General features: G+C 40.8%; 1 protein-coding gene across 1 annotated transcript in view; it reads right to left on the reverse strand.

Moving 5' to 3' along the window:
- DDX60 (DExD/H-box helicase 60) overlaps positions 1-21,531 on the reverse strand; it is a 189,553-nt gene that overhangs the window by 138,612 nt on the left and 29,410 nt on the right. Inside the window, exon 10 of the mRNA XM_082244137.1 lies at positions 16,107-16,209. Within this exon, the coding sequence (XP_082100263.1) occupies positions 16,107-16,209 (103 nt within the window). The remainder of the gene's footprint in view (positions 1-16,106; positions 16,210-21,531) is intronic.

The following is a 21,531-nucleotide window of genomic DNA, read 5'->3' on the forward strand; positions in this document are numbered from 1 at the left end:
AGCCGACAGGACAGCACCGGACAAAAGACGGCTGATCGTTCGGCCGACATTCGGGACGTGTGTACGGAGCTTTATAGTATATGAGTACACATGTGAATGTGTGTGCATACATACATTGTTATATGTGTATAGTATATAAGCACGCACTCAAAGCTCAAAGCGAAGTACTGAGCTGGCTAGGATGCCATAAAAACAAGAGAAGGTATATGATAAATTCAGCTATCAATTTTTTTTATATATATATTTGTTTATTTTGTAAGTATATAAACCTGCCATTAGAGATAAAATCAGTTAAAGATTATGTATTAGTTTAAAAGTGATGGTGCGCTTTTCTTATATGTGAAAAATCATATATTGAACAATATATAACAAAAATGGGGAAAAAAACCCAATCGGAATCACAGTGATGGGTAAGTGTGTGTGTGTAAGGTTCTGGCACTCTCAGTGCCTCCTATCACATTTATTCCGGGTGATTTCCATCTACCTAGACAGAAGAAACACATATAGGTGTGTTTCCCTTTAAGGCTGAAGCTGTCATCACCCAGCGCCGGACTAGATGGCTATTTAGGGCGTCGGTTCTCACTCACATGTGTTCGTTCAAACACCAGTACCTGGATACTAATCTTGCTTGAAGCTTCCATGCTTGCAAGCTCTCCTCGCTGACGAACCTCGCTGCGCTGATCCCTGCATCCTGCTACTGGATCATCCGCATCTCCTGAGCGATCCTTCGGCTATCGCTATTAGTGCTAAGTACCCCACAGGGGAAATCTCTATAGACTTGTACTAGGCTTACACTATTTAGCTCTGCATAGCAAGGACTGTCTTTTACATCTGCATAACTAGATTGCTAGCTCTTGAGGCTACTGCTACTATTTCCTGCACTGGGTTAATCTCTCCTGTATGCACCTGCTACTCTGTCATCTGTTATCATACATGATCGCTAACCCTTCCTGCATCCATCTGCACTGTCTCACCTCAAGTGTCTGTCACCTACCACTTCCACTCAAACCTATCCCTAAGACCTTTATCATTGTCTTACCACATGTATATAAAGTCACACTAGGAACCAGCTTAATTACTGTGTGTATTTACTGGCTGAAATAAGACCTTCCATACATGATGAGTCATTGAGGTTGGGATTGGTATCTCAGCATATCTCCTACATGACTACTGACGTGGAACTACTTCTGCAGCTGAAAATCCACACCTTATAAGAAACGCAAGGAGCGTTACAGATTGAACGAACCCAAAAAATGGATTCAGCAGAAGTAGCCACTCAGGTGACACAATTAAAACAGCAGGTATCTGCGTTAATACACGCACTTGCTGAATTGAAAAACGACAATCAGGCTCTGTCGCAGCAGGTAATTAGACTGACACAACTTACCTCTGCACATTCTCCTGAACCCAAGATAAATCCCCCTTTGGTATTTACAGGCGATCGCAAAAAATTTCGCGAATTTAAAAACGCATGTGAGTTACTTTTTTTGCTAAAACCTCGTACCTACCTTACTGATCACATTAAGGTTTGTACTATTATTTCTTACCTATCAGGCGATCCTCGAGCCTGGGCAGATTCTCTTTTTGAAAAAAACGACCAGCTTCTCAACTCCTATGCCTTGTTCCTGGCAGAGCTCACTAGCCTATATGATGACCCCAATAGGCAGAGTACTGCCGATCTTCAGTTAAGATCCTTGAAACAAGGAAAAAGGCCTGTAGAAGACTTTGTCGCAGAATTCAAGAGATGGACCCTTGATTCAGGATGGAATGATGCATCTCTGAAAACCCAATTTAGGCTTGGCCTATCAGAAGCCGTCAAGGACGAGCTCACCCGAGCAGATATGCCAAAAACCCTGGATACATTGATACAACTCAGTATCACCATAGATAGAAGACTACGAGAAAGGAAGTCTGAAAAAATGGAAATGCCATTATCCAGTTCTTCTCAGAATTCAGCTATTGACCCCACTCCTAAACCCGCTCCAGGTAACCACAGACCCCGGCTACCTAAGGAAAAAAGGAGACCTAGTAGATATGGTGATCCTGCCTGGTCATGGTCCGAGCCTGCCTCAAACCGTCGACCTTGTCACTCTGACACATCCCATTTGGACCCTGATCCTACAGAGATGGATGAGGAGCCTATGGAGATTGGTGCCATACATGCTAGGTTGTCCTCACAAGAAAAAAGAGATCACAGGAGAATCTGTGGCCTTTGTTTTTATTGTGGTGAAGGGGGACATTTCATTACATTCTGTCCAACCAGACCCCATAGGCCTAAGGCTCTCCCAATGGAGGCCAGGCGAATCCGAAGGGTCTTCCCTGAAAAACAGCCTGGAAATTATCAAGGCTGTTGCCAGCCCTGTCCCCGTTCTATATCAGTGAAGGACACCCAGAAATTAACAAATATTGGAATAGATATTCCTTCAACTCCAGTGAACTTTATACCACGTTCAAAAAACCCTCCTGTACCACCTCCTGAGGATACTCCTATTTTTGCAAGCACATTTCTGGCTTCCGATGAAAATACAGAGATTCTTGCACCTGACTGCGTACGTGCTTCTAATGGCACGGTGGTATGTAGGAAGGATCTGAGGATGTTTGAAGAAGCATTGGTTGCTAGGTCTACTAGGATTACTTCGGATGGTTATGCGTCCGATTCTAGTGAGGGGTCCATGTAGCAGACACCCTAACAACAAGTGATCCGATTCTCATCGGTTACCAACCTGATCCGATTTTTATATCGGCAACAAGGGATCCGATTCTCATCGGCTACCAACCTGATCCGATTTTCATATCGGCAACAAGGGATCCGATTCTCAGATCGGTTACCAACCTGATCCGATTCTCATATCGGCAACCATTTTTTTTTTTTTCCGATTTTCATATCGGAGACCAGTCTTATCCGATTCTTGTATCGGCAACCAGTATTATCCGATTCTCATATCGGCAACCAATTTTTTTTTTCTTCCCGATTTTCATATCGGCAACCAGTCTTATCCGATTCTCGCATCGGAGACCAGTCTCATTCCGATTCTCATATCGGCAACAAAAAAAAAAAGAGAATTTTTTTTTTTCCTTCCGATTTTCGCATCGGCAACCAGTCTCATGTGATTCTTATATCAACAACCAGCCTTAGAGGCCTTCCGGAGCCGGCCTTACGGGGGGGGTAATGTAAGGTTCTGGCACTCTCAGTGCCTCCTATCACATTTATTCCGGGTGATTTCCATCTACCTAGACAGAAGAAACACATATAGGTGTGTTTCCCTTTAAGGCTGAAGCTGTCATCACCCAGCGCCGGACTAGATGGCTATTTAGGGCGTCGGTTCTCACTCACATGTGTTCGTTCAAACACCAGTACCTGGATACTAATCTTGCTTGAAGCTTCCATGCTTGCGAGCTCTCCTCACTGACGAACCTCGCTGCGCTGATCCCTGCATCCTGCTACTGGATCATCCGCATCTCCTGAGCGATCCTTCGGCTATTGCTATTAGTGCTAAGTACCCCACAGGGGAAATCTCTATAGACTTGTACTAGGCTTACACTATTTAGCTCTGCATAGCAAGGACTGTCTTTTACATCTGCATAACTAGATTGCTAGCTCTTGAGGCTACTGCTACTATTTCCTGCACTGGGTTGATCTCTCCTGTATGCACCTGCTACTCTGTCATCTGTTATCATACATGATCGCTAACCCTTCCTGCATCCATCTGCACTGTCTCACCTCAAGTGTCTGTCACCTACCACTTCCACTCAAACCTATCCCTAAGACCTTTATCATTGTCTTACCACATGTATATAAAGTCACACTAGGAACCAGCTTAATTACTGTGTGTATTTACTGGCTGAAATAAGACCTTCCATACATGATGAGTCATTGAGGTTGGGATTGGTATCTCAGCATATCTCCTACATGACTACTGACGTGGAACTACTTCTGCAGCTGAAAATCCACACCTTATAAGAAACGCAAGGAGCGTTACAGTGTGAATGAACAAACAAAATTCTCAAATAACACTCAATGTGACTAAACAAATAAAACACTGAAATAAAAGTCCATTAGATATTGTGATCCAAAATGTGAAAAATGGTGAAGAGAATCCAATTAAGAATCAAGGTGATAATGTAGTGTTCCCTCCACCGGGTGAAATGCCTCCTTACCTGGCGGAAAGAAGGTAAGTGCCTGATAATGATATTCTTATATAGATAAAGCCAGTGTTCTAATTCCACCTGCACACGTGCACGGTCACCCGGGTGATAAATATATGCAAGCCTCTTACCAGATGTAAGAGACAATCAAGCCTCTAAATATCCTGATCATGAGGATGCTTCCTTAACACCGTAGATGGATGAAATCATTCCCACTTTCTTCCCTCTGTATAAGCCAGCGTGTGTCTCCTATTCTTTTGGGGTGATAGACTCCCCGCGATGTTCCAAAGTACATAAAAGAATGGATGGGACTAATAGTGCATTACCTTAATATACGATTTATTAATATACAGATTTGCACTTACAGTTGGGTTGAATGGTTACGAGCAGAAAATCATATGATGACAGGCTGAGGATCTCTAGGTGCATCGGGTCCGGCTGCAGCACGGACCGCCGATGACGCAATGACGGCACGCCTCCCTTCTGACGCGTTTCCTCCAATAGGGCTTCGACTTGAGATGGGAGATAGGCGCGCGCCGTCATTTCCGCCAATTTATACAGGTTAGTGTTATCTTCCTCTTCCGGTGTCTGCAGAGAATGTCCCGAGCGCCGGAAGTGTCTCTTTTATTTCACAGATAGTATATATACTATAAAGATCACTTGTATTTTCACTCTTACAGTATTCTACAAGAAATATTTGTAATTAAAGTGATATTTAGCGCTCGGACTTCTATTTTACTGCATTCATAAGGGGATGTGACACCGGAGGAGGGTATTAACTACTTCCTGTTTACAATTCGTTAAACCTTTTCCATAACTTACAAATTAATGAGTTTATATAAGAATTTAAACATCTTAGTATGCATAATTAAAAACGGTCACAAATATTCAGTGAATTATGTTTAAAATCCATATATCGGTAAAGTTAAAAATAAAATTAAATATTTAATACTGAATTTTGTGCCTAAAAAGATAAAAACCTTTATTAAAATGTATACTAAAAATTTAAAATGTTAAAATTTGAATAAAATTTCATTAAAATCATTTTATTTAATTAAATTCTTAAAATCATGTCATTTGATAATATAGAGGTGGGTATGAATGTTTTAGGGCTTCGGGAATTTATATTAGCTATTGTTAATGTGGGCATTAATATCCCATTCTATGTTATGTCCTCTAGGTTGGAAACATTTTAATTCAAAAATCAAAAAGTTTCCCTCTTTGAAATCGTCCTTTTTAAATTACTCCCCCTCCAATGTGGGGTGTATTTTTCTATAACGGTGATCTTCATTTTTTTAGGATTTTTTCGGTGGCATTGGGCATAATGTTTTGAAACACTGTGTGCTGGAAAGGCTTTGTAAATATTAGTCAAGTGTTCTCCTATCCTGATGCTAGCTGTGCGGATAGTTCTTCCTACATACTGTTTGTTACACTCACACTGTAACAAATAGATGACTCCTTTAGTATGACACAATATGAAATCTTTAATCGGATATTCTTTACCAGTCACACAGGATGAAAATCTCTTTGTTCTGACCGTATTGGCTTCTTTGCATATCCTGCATTTGCCACATGGGTAAAACCCATTCATGTCTGGGAAGATTTTCGTTATTGTTGGTTTCTCCACAGGATTTTGGGCTACTAAATTCTTAATATTCGCCGCTTTTTTAAAGATGATTTTCGGTTTTTGGGGTATCACAGGTCCTAGGACCTTATCATTCTGTAGTACCCCCCAATATTTTCGAAATACATGATTGAGCCATTTGTAACCTGAAGAAAACTTTGTGACGAAGGCGAACTCATGATGAGACCGAGTTTCTTCTGGTTTTGTTTTCTTAACTGGTTCTGTCAATGCAGATTGTTCAATGAGGCTCATTTTCTGTATTTCCTCATCCATCTCTTGTGGGTCATACCCTTTTTCCACGAATCTTCCTTTTAATATCAATGCTTGTTCCTGAAAGTCTGTTTTTTCTGTGCAATTCCTTCTTATACGTCTGAATTGCCCTTTAGGAACTGCGTTGAGCCATGTAGGGTGGTGGCAACTGTCTAGGGCAATGAAGCCATTTTTGTCTGTCGGTTTAAAATAAGAACGGTTGGCAAATTTGTTACCTTTTCTAAAAATGGTTAGATCTAAAAAATTGATGGAACTTTTACTGTATTGATATGAGAATCGGATTCCCCAGCTGTTACAGTTGAGGTTCTTCATAAACTTCTCAAGAGATTCTTCATCCCCCCGCCATATTAACAATGTGTCGTCAATATATCTTCTCCATATCACTAGTTCCTTCACTTTTTCTGAAAAAATGTTGCGGTCTTCCCATAAGGCCATAAACAAGTTGGCCAAGCTTGGAGCAAACTTGGCCCCCATTGCAACGCCCGTTTTTTGTAGATAAAACTTGTGATTATAATAAAAATAATTGTGTTCCATCCCGAAGACAAGTAAGTCAAGAATAAATATTTTTTGTTTAAAAGGAATTTCTAAGTTGGCATCTAAAAATGTCCTCACCGCTTCATAACCCATTTCGTGTGGAATCACAGTATAAAGAGATGTTACATCTGCTGTAACTAGCAGTACATCTCCTGATATTTCTAATTCTGTAATTTCTTTGATACACTGGGATGTGTCTTTCAGATACGCGGGAGTTTCTTGTACAAGCGGCTGAAGAAAGAAGTCCACATATTTACCAATTCTTGAAGTTACTGAATCGATCCCCCTTACTATAGGTCTTCCCGGGGGTTGGGTTAGGCTTTTGTGAATTTTAGGGAGATAATATGTGGTGGGAATTCTTGGGCACAAAGGGACCAGGAATTCTTTCTCCTTTTTGTTCAAGATGCCTTTCTTATGACCTTCTTCAACAAGTTTTTCAAGTTTCTTCTTGAACTTAACGGTGGGATCTTTCTTCAGTACCTCATAAGTTTGTTTATCGGATAAAAGGTTGTCCATTTCTTTTATGTAATCCTTCTTATGTAACAGGACGATACCTCCCCCCTTATCCGCTGGTCTTACTATCAGCTCTTTATTTTCGCACAATTCCTTTACGCCTTTGTTTAGATCATGTTGTGAATTCTTTTCCATTTCTTTTGCTTCTAATTCCTTAATCACCAAGTCCCGAAAAATAGTCACTTGTTGACTGTGTAAACCTGGAGGGTTGAATAATGAAGCATTTCTTAATCCCGAAGGTATTGAAGAAGTTGGCTGGTATGAAACATAATTCCTTTCCCCAGCTTTCGAGAGGAAATGTCTCTTAACATTTAATTTCCTCACGAATTTGTGGATGTCCACAAAGGTTTGGAACTTGTTCAAGGCTTGTTTTGGGGCATATTTGAGTCCTTTACTCAAAGTATGTTCTTCGGACATCGTTAATTCGATGCCACTCAAATTAAATATGCCCTGTGTGTTAATAGGACCTTTATTCTTTTTAGAGCCACCCCTTTTTCCTCTCTTATTTATTTTCTTTTTTTGCCTTTCTTGTGGCCTTGTCCTAAAAAATTCTTCTTATTCTTAATGGGTTTTTTTAATGGGTCTTCTACTTAAACATATACACGTCTTATCATCTGGTTGCAGCCTTTCACCCAATCAGCGCACCCCTTTCTTTTCAACATTCACATTTATAACAACCAGGGTAGCAGCAGATTAACATGGATGTCTTTGAGTACCATAGTACTCGCAAGCTTATAGTAGAAGACATCTTTGAAAAAACACTTTTTGAACCCACGGATTTAAGAGGCATATTTATGAGACTTAAAAATATCATGGTAGCGGAGCTACATGCATCCTGGGATATAGTGTTTTTAGAAAAGTATGTCCAAGATAAATTGGTACCCAGAAGTCTGAGGTGGAACATCGCCCCTGACCAGGGCGACCCAGACGTTATGGAGTGGTTTCAATTTTTTAACGGGGCTGGTATGAGCCTCCTGAACTTTCTCATAGACAAAAGGAGGAAGAAAGTTTTAAAATTAAATAAAGAAATCTTGGAAATGAAAGAAAAACTCTCATCTTTTGTACGAGAAGAGGCATACAAAATATACAATCAGGAACTTCGGGAAATATTAGCAATTGAAGAAGAACAAAAGAAGAAGAAAAGGAAAAAGTATTTCAGAGACCTAGAAGACTACCAAGCGGGTAGAGTCTTCAAATGGCAACTCAATATTGAAACTGAAGAAGAAACAGAAGAAATGGAAAGTGCTACGAATGATAATACGGTGGAAAAAAGCACTGTCCCTTTGGGTTTTAGAGAAATTAAAGGGGTAACTAAAACTAAAAAAGTGGATAACCAAGAAGCTTCCACTTCTAAAAGTGCCACAGAAGTTAAGACTTCGAATTATCCCCAAAAATATAAACCTCTAAAGGAGAACTCATCCAATAATAAAGGGAAGAAGAAAGCAGAAAAGAAAAGGGACAGCTCCCGTTCGGGGGGCCCAGAACCACATAGGAGAGAGCAAGAACATGGATATTATTCCAGAGAGAGACAACTCAGACGATCTCGATCTAGATCTCCCAAAAGGGTCCCGATGGACTATATGGGAAATTATTCCGATTCTCCACATACTCCCAGGTTCTACCCTCAAAATTCTCAGAACAGGTTTGAACCCCTGAGGAATGAAAGGTATGAAACCAGAGAAGATATTTTTGATACCCCACAAAGTGAAAAACCCATTAAGAATAAGAAGAATTTTTTAGGACAAGGCCACAAGAAAGGCAAAAAAAGAAAATAAATAAGAGAGGAAAAAGGGGTGGCTCTAAAAAGAATAAAGGTCCTATTAACACACAGGGCATATTTAATTTGAGTGGCATCGAATTAACGAAGTCCGAAGAACATACTTTGAGTAAAGGACTCAAATATGCCCCAAAACAAGCCTTGAACAAGTTCCAAACCTTTGTGGACATCCACAAATTCGTGAGGAAATTAAATGTTAAGAGACATTTCCTCTCGAAAGCTGGGGAAAGGAATTATGTTTCATACCAGCCAACTTCTTCAATACCTTCGGGATTAAGAAATGCTTCATTATTCAACCCTCCAGGTTTACACAGTCAACAAGTGACTATTTTTCGGGACTTGGTGATTAAGGAATTAGAAGCAAAAGAAATGGAAAAGAATTCACAACATGATCTAAACAAAGGCGTAAAGGAATTGTGCGAAAATAAAGAGCTGATAGTAAGACCAGCGGATAAGGGGGGAGGTATCGTCCTGTTACATAAGAAGGATTACATAAAAGAAATGGACAACCTTTTATCCGATAAACAAACTTATGAGGTACTGAAGAAAGATCCCACCGTTAAGTTCAAGAAGAAACTTGAAAAACTTGTTGAAGAAGGTCATAAGAAAGGCATCTTGAACAAAAAGGAGAAAGAATTCCTGGTCCCTTTGTGCCCAAGAATTCCCACCACATATTATCTCCCTAAAATTCACAAAAGCCTAACCCAACCCCCGGGAAGACCTATAGTAAGGGGGATCGATTCAGTAACTTCAAGAATTGGTAAATATGTGGACTTCTTTCTTCAGCCGCTTGTACAAGAAACTCCCGCGTATCTGAAAGACACATCCCAGTGTATCAAAGAAATTACAGAATTAGAAATATCAGGAGATGTACTGCTAGTTACAGCAGATGTAACATCTCTTTATACTGTGATTCCACACGAAATGGGTTATGAAGCGGTGAGGACATTTTTAGATGCCAACTTAGAAATTCCTTTTAAACAAAAAATATTTATTCTTGACTTACTTGTCTTCGGGATGGAACACAATTATTTTTATTATAATCACGAGTTTTATCTACAAAAAACGGGCGTTGCAATGGGGGCCAAGTTTGCTCCAAGCTTGGCCAACTTGTTTATGGCCTTATGGGAAGACCGCAACATTTTTTCAGAAAAAGTGAAGGAACTAGTGATATGGAGAAGATATATTGACGACACATTGTTAATATGGCGGGGGGATGAAGAATCTCTTGAGAAGTTTATGAAGAACCTCAACTGTAACAGCTGGGGAATCCGATTCTCATATCAATACAGTAAAAGTTCCATCAATTTTTTAGATCTAACCATTTTTAGAAAAGGTAACAAATTTGCCACTGGTTCTTATTTTAAACCGACAGACAAAAATGGCTTCATTGCCCTAGACAGTTGCCACCACCCTACATGGCTCAACGCAGTTCCTAAAGGGCAATTCAGACGTATAAGAAGGAATTGCACAGAAAAAACAGACTTTCAGGAACAAGCATTGATATTAAAAGGAAGATTCGTGGAAAAAGGGTATGACCCACAAGAGATGGATGAGGAAATACAGAAAATGAGCCTCATTGAACAATCTGCATTGACAGAACCAGTTAAGAAAACAAAACCAGAAGAAACTCGGTCTCATCATGAGTTCGCCTTCGTCACAAAGTTTTCTTCAGGTTACAAATGGCTCAATCATGTATTTCGAAAATATTGGGGGGTACTACAGAATGATAAGGTCCTAGGACCTGTGATACCCCAAAAACCAAAAATCATCTTTAAAAAAGCGGCGAATATTAAGAATTTAGTAGCCCAAAATCCTGTGGAGAAACCAACAATAACGAAAATCTTCCCAGACATGAATGGGTTTTACCCATGTGGCAAATGCAGGATATGCAAAGAAGCCAATACGGTCAGAACAAAGAGATTTTCATCCTGTGTGACTGGTAAAGAATATCCGATTAAAGATTTCATATCGTGTCATACTAAAGGAGTCATCTATTTGTTACAGTGTGAGTGTAACAAACAGTATGTAGGAAGAACTATCCGCACAGCTAGCATCAGGATAGGAGAACACTTGACTAATATTTACAAAGCCTTTCCAGGACACAGTGTTTCAAAACATTATGCCCAATGCCACCGAAAAAATCCTAAAAAAATGAAGATCACCGTTATAGAAAAATACACCCCACATTGGAGGGGGAGTAATTTAAAAAGGACGATTTCAAAGAGGGAAACTTTTTGATTTTTGAATTAAAATGTTTCCAACCTAGAGGACATAACATAGAATGGGATATTAATGCCCACATTAACAATAGCTAATATAAATTCCCGAAGCCCTAAAACATTCATACCCACCTCTATATTATCAAATGACATGATTTTAAGAATTTAATTAAATAAAATGATTTTAATGAAATTTTATTCAAATTTTAACATTTTAAATTTTTAGTATACATTTTAATAAAGGTTTTTATCTTTTTAGGCACAAAATTCAGTATTAAATATTTAATTTTATTTTTAACTTTACCGATATATGGATTTTAAACATAATTCACTGAATATTTGTGACCGTTTTTAATTATGCATACTAAGATGTTTAAATTCTTATATAAACTCATTAATTTGTAAGTTATGGAAAAGGTTTAACGAATTGTAAACAGGAAGTAGTTAATACCCTCCTCCGGTGTCACATCCCCTTATGAATGCAGTAAAATAGAAGTCCGAGCGCTAAATATCACTTTAATTACAAATATTTCTTGTAGAATACTGTAAGAGTGAAAATACAAGTGATCTTTATAGTATATATACTATCTGTGAAATAAAAGAGACACTTCCGGCGCTCGGGACATTCTCTGCAGACACCGGAAGAGGAAGATAACACTAACCTGTATAAATTGGCGGAAATGACGGCGCGCGCCTATCTCCCATCTCAAGTCGAAGCCCTATTGGAGGAAACGCGTCAGAAGGGAGGCGTGCCGTCATTGCGTCATCGGCGGTCCGTGCTGCAGCCGGACCCGATGCACCTAGAGATCCTCAGCCTGTCATCATATGATTTTCTGCTCGTAACCATTCAACCCAACTGTAAGTGCAAATCTGTATATTAATAAATCGTATATTAAGGTAATGCACTATTAGTCCCATCCATTCTTTTATGTACTTTGGAACATCGCGGGGAGTCTATCACCCCAAAAGAATAGGAGACACACGCTGGCTTATACAGAGGGAAGAAAGTGGGAATGATTTCATCCATCTACGGTGTTAAGGAAGCATCCTCATGATCAGGATATTTAGAGGCTTGATTGTCTCTTACATCTGGTAAGAGGCTTGCATATATTTATCACCCGGGTGACCGTGCACGTGTGCAGGTGGAATTAGAACACTGGCTTTATCTATATAAGAATATCATTATCAGGCACTTACCTTCTTTCCGCCAGGTAAGGAGGCATTTCACCCGGTGGAGGGAACACTACATTATCACCTTGATTCTTAATTGGATTCTCTTCACCATTTTTCACATTTTGGATCACAATATCTAATTGACTTTTATTTCAGTGTTTTATTTGTTTAGTCACATTGAGTGTTATTTGAGAATTTTGTTTGTTCATTCACACACACTTACCCATCACTGTGATTCCGATTGGGTTTTTTTCCCCATTTTTGTTATATATTGTTCAATATATGATTTTTCACATATAAGAAAAGCGCACCATCACTTTTAAACATATACACGTCTTATCATCTGGTTGCAGCCTTTCACCCAATCAGCGCACCCCTTTCTTTTCAACAAAGATTATGTATTAGTCACATATAAAAAAACACAGAAACACAGTAAAATATAAAATAACCGCAGTAATTACTTTAAGCGTTATTAAATTAAAAATAAAAAAATTATTTTTTTTGCACCTCACCACTCACTAGATGTTATTACAATGATTACTGAGAAATATCCCCCAGAGGCTACATGGTAGATCTATATCCTCTACTGTTTTTTTTTTTTTTCCAGATGGGTAAGACACAGTCAAAGCAATTGTAGATGCTCGAGCGGTTTGATGCATGCTTTTTCTTTTTCCTCCTTTTCTGTTGAGGAGTTATATGGCCCCCATGTCTGCCTACAAGACACTAAGATAGCCAGCCATGGATTTAGCTGATACTGCTGTAAGTTGTTTTTCTCTTTTTGGGGTTTACCGACCGGATACAATGAAAATGAAACATATGTTTAGTTAAAGAAAATTGTCAGAGTATATGTATATATGTAATATATGTTTATTATATTTAACATAATAGAAATCCCTTTTACAAGTGGTCTTGAGGAAGCTATGCTTGTTAGCGAAACGCGTTGACCTGTGACCAGTGGAGGTGTCCTGGTACAATACATGAATCCCTTACATTTGGAGAATATTTCATTCTGCATGGGATATGTTGTGCTAGGACCCCATCCTATGGCCTACTGTTTTTTTGGTGATTTTAATATATATGTGTTGTTGTACTGTGTTGATGTGATACCAACTATGTGTTTTTCAATATATGTATAAATACAGTTTTGATATTTTCTACTATCAATGAGTCTGGTCTCATGCTTATGCCAGTAAAGTCCCCTTTGGCAGAACAGGGGTTCTGCATACTTTGTTTGTTATTACAATGATTAATCCTCAGTGCTCAGATATTCAAACAGTCAGTTACGCTGAAAGAAGACCTTAATTGCTGGAAGAAATGCGTCAACGCAAACCTGAAAGAGCCTGATCCTCCATCTTGGTTTGTAGTCTTTCATTAATTTCAATACATGTGAGCATTCTGGTATGAAATAAAGGTTTTTTTTATCATATGTTGCTGCACTATGGTTCGTTTTTTGCATGATTATTCTGCACTTTAAAGAGGACAATATCTAATCTAGAGTGAATATGCTAAAGTGAAAAAGGAGGTTATATCAGTAAAAGAAAGTCCACTGACATATGGGCATGAATTCTGTTAAGGTATATCGGCATGAGGATTAAAGCATGCAGATGGGAGTGCACAGGGTGATGCGTTTTAACACATTTAAACACATTTGGCAAATGTGAGCACATTTATTTATATAGCATCTCATTTGACATAACGGTACTAATCTGTTGTATATATGTTTTGTTTTTTTTAATTGGTATTTCACGAAGACTGGTGAAGTAGGAGAATGCTTGGATGGAGAGGAGGAAGAAAGACCTTTGTCAATAGATTGTAATAGTTTGGTAAAGATATTTTGGCACAGGAACCTAAAGGAGTGGAAAGCACTGGGTGATGCACAATATATACGTTTACACATAGCATATTTATTTTTTGGTGACACCAATCTGGAATTTTGAGGGGAGATATTTGAGAAGAAGACACTATACATCTGTTTGGAATATATGAACTTTATTTGACCCTTATACATGCTTGATCATACAGCCTGGAGAGGGTTTAAAATTGTTATAAGAAGCTGTGTACTGTACATCTGCAAGTATCAAGATTGTGCTAATTGATTAAATAAGTGCATGCTAATTGATTAACCACTTAACGACCAGCCACGTAGATCTACGTCGGCTGACTTTGAGTGGTTATACCGGGATGATGCCTCTAGCTAGAGGCATCAATCCGGTACCGTTGTTTGAAGCCGACGGTCGGCTTTCCGTTGGTAATGATCGATGCGGCTCGGGAGCCGCTTGATCGTTACCCGGGGGGCGGGAGGGGACGTCCCCCCCCTCCCACCGCCTTCCGCGGCTTTGCTCGGGGCTCCCGTCCCACCGAGAGCCCCGAGCACCCAGCCGGCGCGTCCGCCGGCTGGATGGAGTCCCGATGAATGCCGGAAACGGCATCGATCGGGTCTCCGATGACGTAACCCGGAGGCGGCGTCCATGATGTCACATCCGGGTTACTGTGCTGCAAAAGGCGGCAGATTTGAAAAACGGCTGTATGCAAAAATGCCGTTTTTGACGTTTTGCATACAGGGAAGTGTAATGGAGGGTTCGAGGGTCTTTTAGACCCTCGATCCCTCCATAAAGTGTACCTGTCACACATATTGGTGTCACAAGGGATGTTTACATTGCTTGTGACAGCAATAAAAGTGATCCGATTTTTTTTTAAAAAAAAAACCTGTAATAAAGTTAAAAAAAAAGAAAAAATAAATAGGAAAAAAAAAAAAAAAATTTAGCCGCCCCCGTCACCGTTAGCTCGCGCACAAAAAAAAACGTATATGCAAGTCGAGCCGCAAATGAAATCGCTGTTCAAACCACACATGTGAGGTATCGCCGCGATCGCCAGAGCGTGGGCAATAATTAAAAAAAAAGAGCTACACTCTAACTCTAAACTGGTAACCGTTAAATAAATTTAAAGCGTCGCAGATTGAGATCTCTATTGACCGTAGTTTGTCGCCATCCCACGGGGGGGCGCAATTTTAAACCGTAACATGTTTGGTATCTATTTACTCGGCGTGACATCATCTTTCACAATATACAAAAAAAATGGGCTAACTTTACTGTTTAGTATTTTTTAAATGCAGTGAAATGTGATTTTTCAAATTTTTTCCAAACAAAATGGCGTTTTAAAGACCGCTGCGCAAATACCGCGTGACAAAAATTTTTGCAATAACCGACATTTTATTCTCCAGAGTCTTTGCTAAAAAAATATATATAATGTTTGGGGGTTCTAAGTAGTTTTCTAGGAAAAAATACTGGTTTTAACTTGTGAACAAAAAGTGTCCGAAATAGGGCGGGGGGAAAGTGGTTAAATAAGTGCTGGTTTTATTTGTATGCATTCATTAGATGCGGTGGATGCATCCATTTCTTTGGTTGTTTTTCCCTGGTTTCACTTGGTCATCTGGCCAGTAACACACCTCCTGTATTAGTGAGACACAACACTGGAGGAATGAGAACAGGAGGCACAGCAGTCAGTGTTAAGTGGTTTGTCTTAACCCTGTAAACTGATATATTCTGCTGGAGAGCTTGAGCTTGTGAAAGAAAACAGACTTGCTAGCAGGATTACCAGATGAAAATAAAGGAAGGAAAGCCTAAAAAAGGAAACTATTACAACCATCACATCTAAGAATTGGTAAGCTGAAATATAATACATGTTTGCTTTTGGGTTAAATACTGCTTTCATAGGTAAATAAATACTAAAATATAACAACTATTTCATATTTTAAGATATCATTTAACTATGTCCCACATGGGAGAACAGTTAATAAAGAATACTAGACACTTATGTACACTTAATTTAAATAGAATTTGTTTCATACCTGGATAACACTGCTAAATCATTCACAATGTCCCCAGCATAGTCATCAATTATATCAGAACTCACTGGTATAAGACCCAAACTCTGTATTCTTTCCATGTCCACTTAATTGAAAAAATAAATGACAGAAGTAAATATAAATTTAAATTGTAACTAAAAAAGTTATATATCTTTTATAATTATATAAACAACATTTAAAGGAATTTAATGTAAGTACTGAAATGAAAAATGCTAAAATATTGGTTTTATGCCATTTTCAAGTGCAGTGCATTTTTTATTTTTCCAAAAAAAAAAAAAACATTTTTCTATTGAGGATGAACATTTATTGCAAAGAAAGCGATCCAATAATGTAAATATCTGAAGATTAAGACCTCCATTTTTGTGGGTTGTTGTGGAATACAGAGGTTAGTTTAGCCGTGCCTTCCTGCCCATGTAAGTTCCCATAAAGCCCAATTTAGATATTTAGATTCTGATTGCTTTAATAATCCAGGCAATGTCTGGATAGTGTATAACATTTTTGGGACTATTATCATTTTAATTAAGCTAATTCTACCCATATGTGTCAAACCTAAAGAATACCATTTAGAGTTAGTAAGGGTTCTCAAAAGGCGAGGAACATTCATATTGGTAATAGAGATTTTTTTTGAAATATAGACTTCCGAATAGGAGATTTTGTCCTTACACTAAAGGGTGTAGCTGAAGCACTGCGCCAAACATGAGATGAAACATGGAAGTTTCAGTGGCTGCATCCCGGAGAGGTGACCAAAATTTGATACTGGAGGAGGTAAGTAAACGTGACATTACCTTCCTCCCTTTTATAGCGCCTCCCTGTCTGTTAAAGTCCTTGTTTTATTGGAAATCAGGTAAGGAATTTGTTTACCAGGTGGAAAACTGAGACATTAAATGCAATCTCCAAAATCTTCCTTCAGGGCTGAAGCCCTTCCAATGAGTTATGTACTAGAATTTTCCCAAAATAAATGCATGGCAACCCTCATAGAGGGAACCTTAAGGTGAATGTTTTGGTGGTAAGCCAAACCTTTTGGCTTGCCATCAAAATCAGAGGTGGAGCTCCTCAATTGTGCCGATCTGCAAATTTATTGTGTTTGGGGTAAAGTGCTAGAGTTGGTTTAGAAGACAGAACCATATATTTTTTAAAGTTCTTCTGCATGGCACGGAGTGCAAGAGTCTTCAAAGAGCAAGGTATCAGCAAAGAAAGACATGAATTCTTGTTGTAGATATCGAAGAATGGGAATTCCTTGGTAATGGCATTAATATGGTTATTAAGAGCTAATACTTACCAAGGTAGAAGGTCAACCCAATCATCATGATGGGATCCTGAAAGTTTGTCTATTAGTCTGTTGATGATAGACTGGGTAAAACCGCAAAGTAATATCAAAATAATTACAGAGATGGAAGGTGAACTGGTCCCTGCAGCCCGAAACAATGTGGGTTGGCATTCTATGAACCCTAGGAGATTCCCTGGATGAGGAGAGTAATGAGGGCTGCTGCCAAGGGCAGCAAGAGAAAGAGTAAAGAAAGTGTCATTTTTGAAAAGCGGTCTACCACTACCCAAAATAACCGTACAGCCAACGAATAGAGGAGGTAAGTCCATAGATTGTTAGTGCTAAGGTTCTCTAGGAATAAGTACTGGAAGATAAGGACCTGAAGTGAAAGTGCATTGGTAGTGCATGGGTAGGGCACCAAATAAGCAAGCTCTTGTGTTGTCCCCTACATCCTTACTGATATTTGTCCACCAGCACAGACGGAAAAGAAATGTGATAGTTTAAGTTTTGTTGACATAAGGATTTCCAGAGAGTTTGGAGTTGTGGGCTAAATGTAGGGGCTTAGTTCTTAGCTCCAGAGACACTAGAGTCTTGCCTGGGGAAACAGCAGATTCCTGGATGGAGATTAGTGCTAGGATGCAAATAATTGTAATAAGGAATTCTGGCTAAGATGCAATCTTGGGAGTCAAAGGAGCTTGAGAGTGCATCAACTCTGGAACTGACAGTCCAGGGCTTGAAAAATATTACAAGCTGAGATAAGAACAAGGACCATTGAGTTTGTTTGGATTTGCCTGGGTTTTAGGCAACTGGAGTTTTTTTTAGGTCTAAGTGGTGATTTAAAGAGGCAATCCTTCTAGGAGATATTGGTACTCCTCGACTGCCAATTTAACAGTAAGCACATCTAAATCTCCATTGGAAAAATTCTTCCCCGATTGGAGGAACTTTTTAGACAAGAAGGTGCAGGGGGCTTTATTATGTACTCATAATCCTGGTATTAAATTCAGTCTTCCATTGGTCTCCCACTTAAATGCGAATCAAGTTGATTGCTCCTTATGAGTACTTGGGCGGTACAGAGGCAATCGATAAGCTCTGTAATAAGGGGTAACAGGTAGCTGTTCTTGACAATGATGGCATTAAGTCCATAGTTATCAATACAGAAGCAAAGAGTACCAACCTTTTCTGCAAAGAAGACACCCATCCTAGCGGTATAAGAAAATGGGCCTTTTTAGAGATTCATGGGACACTAAGAGGATATACGTGGCCACTGGTGGATGTAGAACCCAAAATTAGGTCAATGGTGCAACTGTAGAGATGGTGCAATGATAGGTAATCTGTGTTGTGCTTAGAAAAGACATCTTGAAAATCCTCATAATGAGCTGGAATGAATGATGTTAACCCAGAGCTAGTCAAAGGCAAATTGAATGACAAGAAGACCTACAAGCAAGTAACTGCCTGTCAATTTTTCACAAATATTGAACACACCGTTTTCTAAAAGTAAAATATTTATAGTATAATCTCAACATTATCGCAGAAAAATATATCCCTTCAGATGTATAAGCTTTCTTCTTATCTCTGCAGGCCAACTGCTCCCCGCAGGCCAACTGTGAATTAGCTGAGGAAGCAATAGCATCTATAGAGATTGTTAGGTATAACAAGAGCCTTATATGGGCATTTGCAAACTTGTAATAAGGAACTCAGTACTGACAGGACTATTGTTAATTGCTCTCAAATGTCAGAAAAAAAATATATATGTAGGGATACGTTCCCTGTTTTTTTGTCCATTTGTCTTTCTTTTTTTTTTTTTTTTTTTGTATAATCAATTTTTATTGAAAATAAAAGTGCAATAACAATCGACAAAAATACAAGAACAAAAGTATACAGGATGGATGGGCAGAGCACTGGCACAAGCATATAGAAAAAAAAAAAAAGGACACAACATAACATCGAGGCGACTCGCCTCAAACCCCAGCTCACATCAGAGGAGCTGCTGAGTGGGATCGAAGACCCTCGCCCGGGGTCCGGCCGCTAAGTAACCAAAAAACTGACGGGGCCGGGGCTCTCCCAGGCCTGGGCATTCGGCCCCAGTTGGCCCAACCCCAAACCCCGGAGGGGGCAGGGGAAGAGAGAGCCCGGACCACCAAACCAATCTACACACTATGGCCCACCACTCCAGCATCGAGGATCCCCATCCAGAGCATCAGAGAAGGGGGGGAGGAAGCTTCGCCAGCCAGAAACAAAGAAAAAAGAGAGAGAGAGAAGAAAAAAGGAAGGAGAGAAAAGAAAGGGAAAGAAAAAAAAAGGGGGGGGAAGGGGGGGGGGGAGGGGAGAAAGGGAACAGGGAGGTCCGCGCCTGGCGCCCACAACTCACACCACCGACAGGGTGAGAAATGTAGCTAGGTAGTAGGAACCTCCGAGGCCTGTTGGACTCGTCGGCGGAACTCAGGATCGGCCAGCGCCAAGAGGGCCACGTCCAGACTGGAGGACACAGGAAAAGAATTCGGGGCGTAAAAACGCCACTGGGACCAGGCAGCATCAAATTGTTCCTTAGCTCCCCTACAAGTCGCCAGCCACTCCTCAGCCTCCATAATCTCCTTCACCTTACGAAGCCAGTCTGCTTCACTAGGGACCCTGGAGGTCTTCCAATGGATCGGGATAAGTCGCTTAGCCGCATTGAGCAAATGTGGAAGAGCGCTTCGTTTGTATTTCGGAATGGGCACCAGAGGGGCATGCAGGAGAAAAAGACCCGGGGAGTCCGGCAGGTCCACACCGGTGCCAGCCTGAATGTGTTGCCGAACCATATCCCAGAACGGGCGGAGCAAGGGGCACGACCACCAGACGTGGAGGAGCGTCCCCCTCTGCCCACAGCCCCTCCAGCAGCCATCCGAGACCCCGGGGCAAAACCTGGCCAGAGTGGCTGGGACCCTATACCACCTAGTAAGCAGTTTGTAGTTATTCTCTTGCGTTTTTGAGTCTACCGAGCTAGAATGGGTCATGCGGTACATTCTATGGAGTTGTTCGGGGGAGAACTCCAGATCCAAGTCCCTCTCCCATGCCCGGATAAAGTAAGGCTTTGAGGGGGGCCTGGCCGACTCCAACAATTTATACAGAAAGGAAATTAGATGCGGCTGGGGGTCACGGGCCGCCCATAGACGCTCAAAGCCAGTAAGCTCGGTCCTGATCTGCGCCCGCTGACAAAGCGAGGCCACGAAATGGGACAGCTGTCGGTGCCTCCAGAAATCAAATGGAAAGCTCCCATAGCGATCACGTAGTGTCCCCAGGGGGACCAACTGCCCATCCGACCAGAAACGAGCCAAGCTGACCTCACCGTCGCTGGCCCAGGAGCCCAGAAACGATAGCCGCTCACCCGGGGAGAACCAAGGAAATCCCCCCACTGGAGCCAGCGGAGAAGTGGGAGGGGCCAGAGCCAAGGCCCCATTCAACCTATCCCACACCCGAAGTGAGTGGGTCGTCAGGGGGGATGCCCAATGCGACAGTCCCCTGTCCTCCGCTGGCACCCACGGGGCGTATGCCAAGTTTCTGCCGGCCACCGTTTTCTCTAAGGAGACCCACAGTTTAGTGGAGGTCTGAAACCGCCAATCCAACAGGCGTTGGAGAGCCACAGCTCTATAGTATTGCAAAATGTTAGGCAGGCCAAGGCCCCCCTCTCTTTTGGTCCTCTGCAACAAAGCAACAGCTATCCGAGGTCTCTTGCCCCCCCAAACAAAGTTAATAAACAAGCTCTTCAATTCGGCGAAGAAGCGCCGGGGAAGCGGCACAGGGAGCATCTGCAGGAGAAACAACACTCTAGGGAGAACCGCCATCTTAAGGATATTAGTGCGGCCGACCCACGTAAAGGAGGATTTATTCCAGGACTCGAGATCTCCACGAATCCGCCGTAACAAGGGGACGTAGTTAGAAGCGTATAGGGAGTCCAGGGAGGGGGTGAGATGGACACCCAAATATTTCATGGTGGATACCGTCCACGAAAACGGGAAGGAGGACCGTAACGCCGACGCCATAGACGGGGGTATAGAGATGGGTAGGATCTCTGACTTAGAATAGTTTACCTGAAAGTTGGACACTTTACCATACTCCGAGAGTTCCGCCATCAGATTGGGCAGCGAGGTGACCGGGTCCGTCACG

The sequence above is a fragment of the Pelophylax lessonae genome, assembly GCF_965119305.1.
Source record: "Pelophylax lessonae genome assembly, chromosome: 1".
Lineage (NCBI taxonomy): Eukaryota > Metazoa > Chordata > Amphibia > Anura > Ranidae > Pelophylax > Pelophylax lessonae.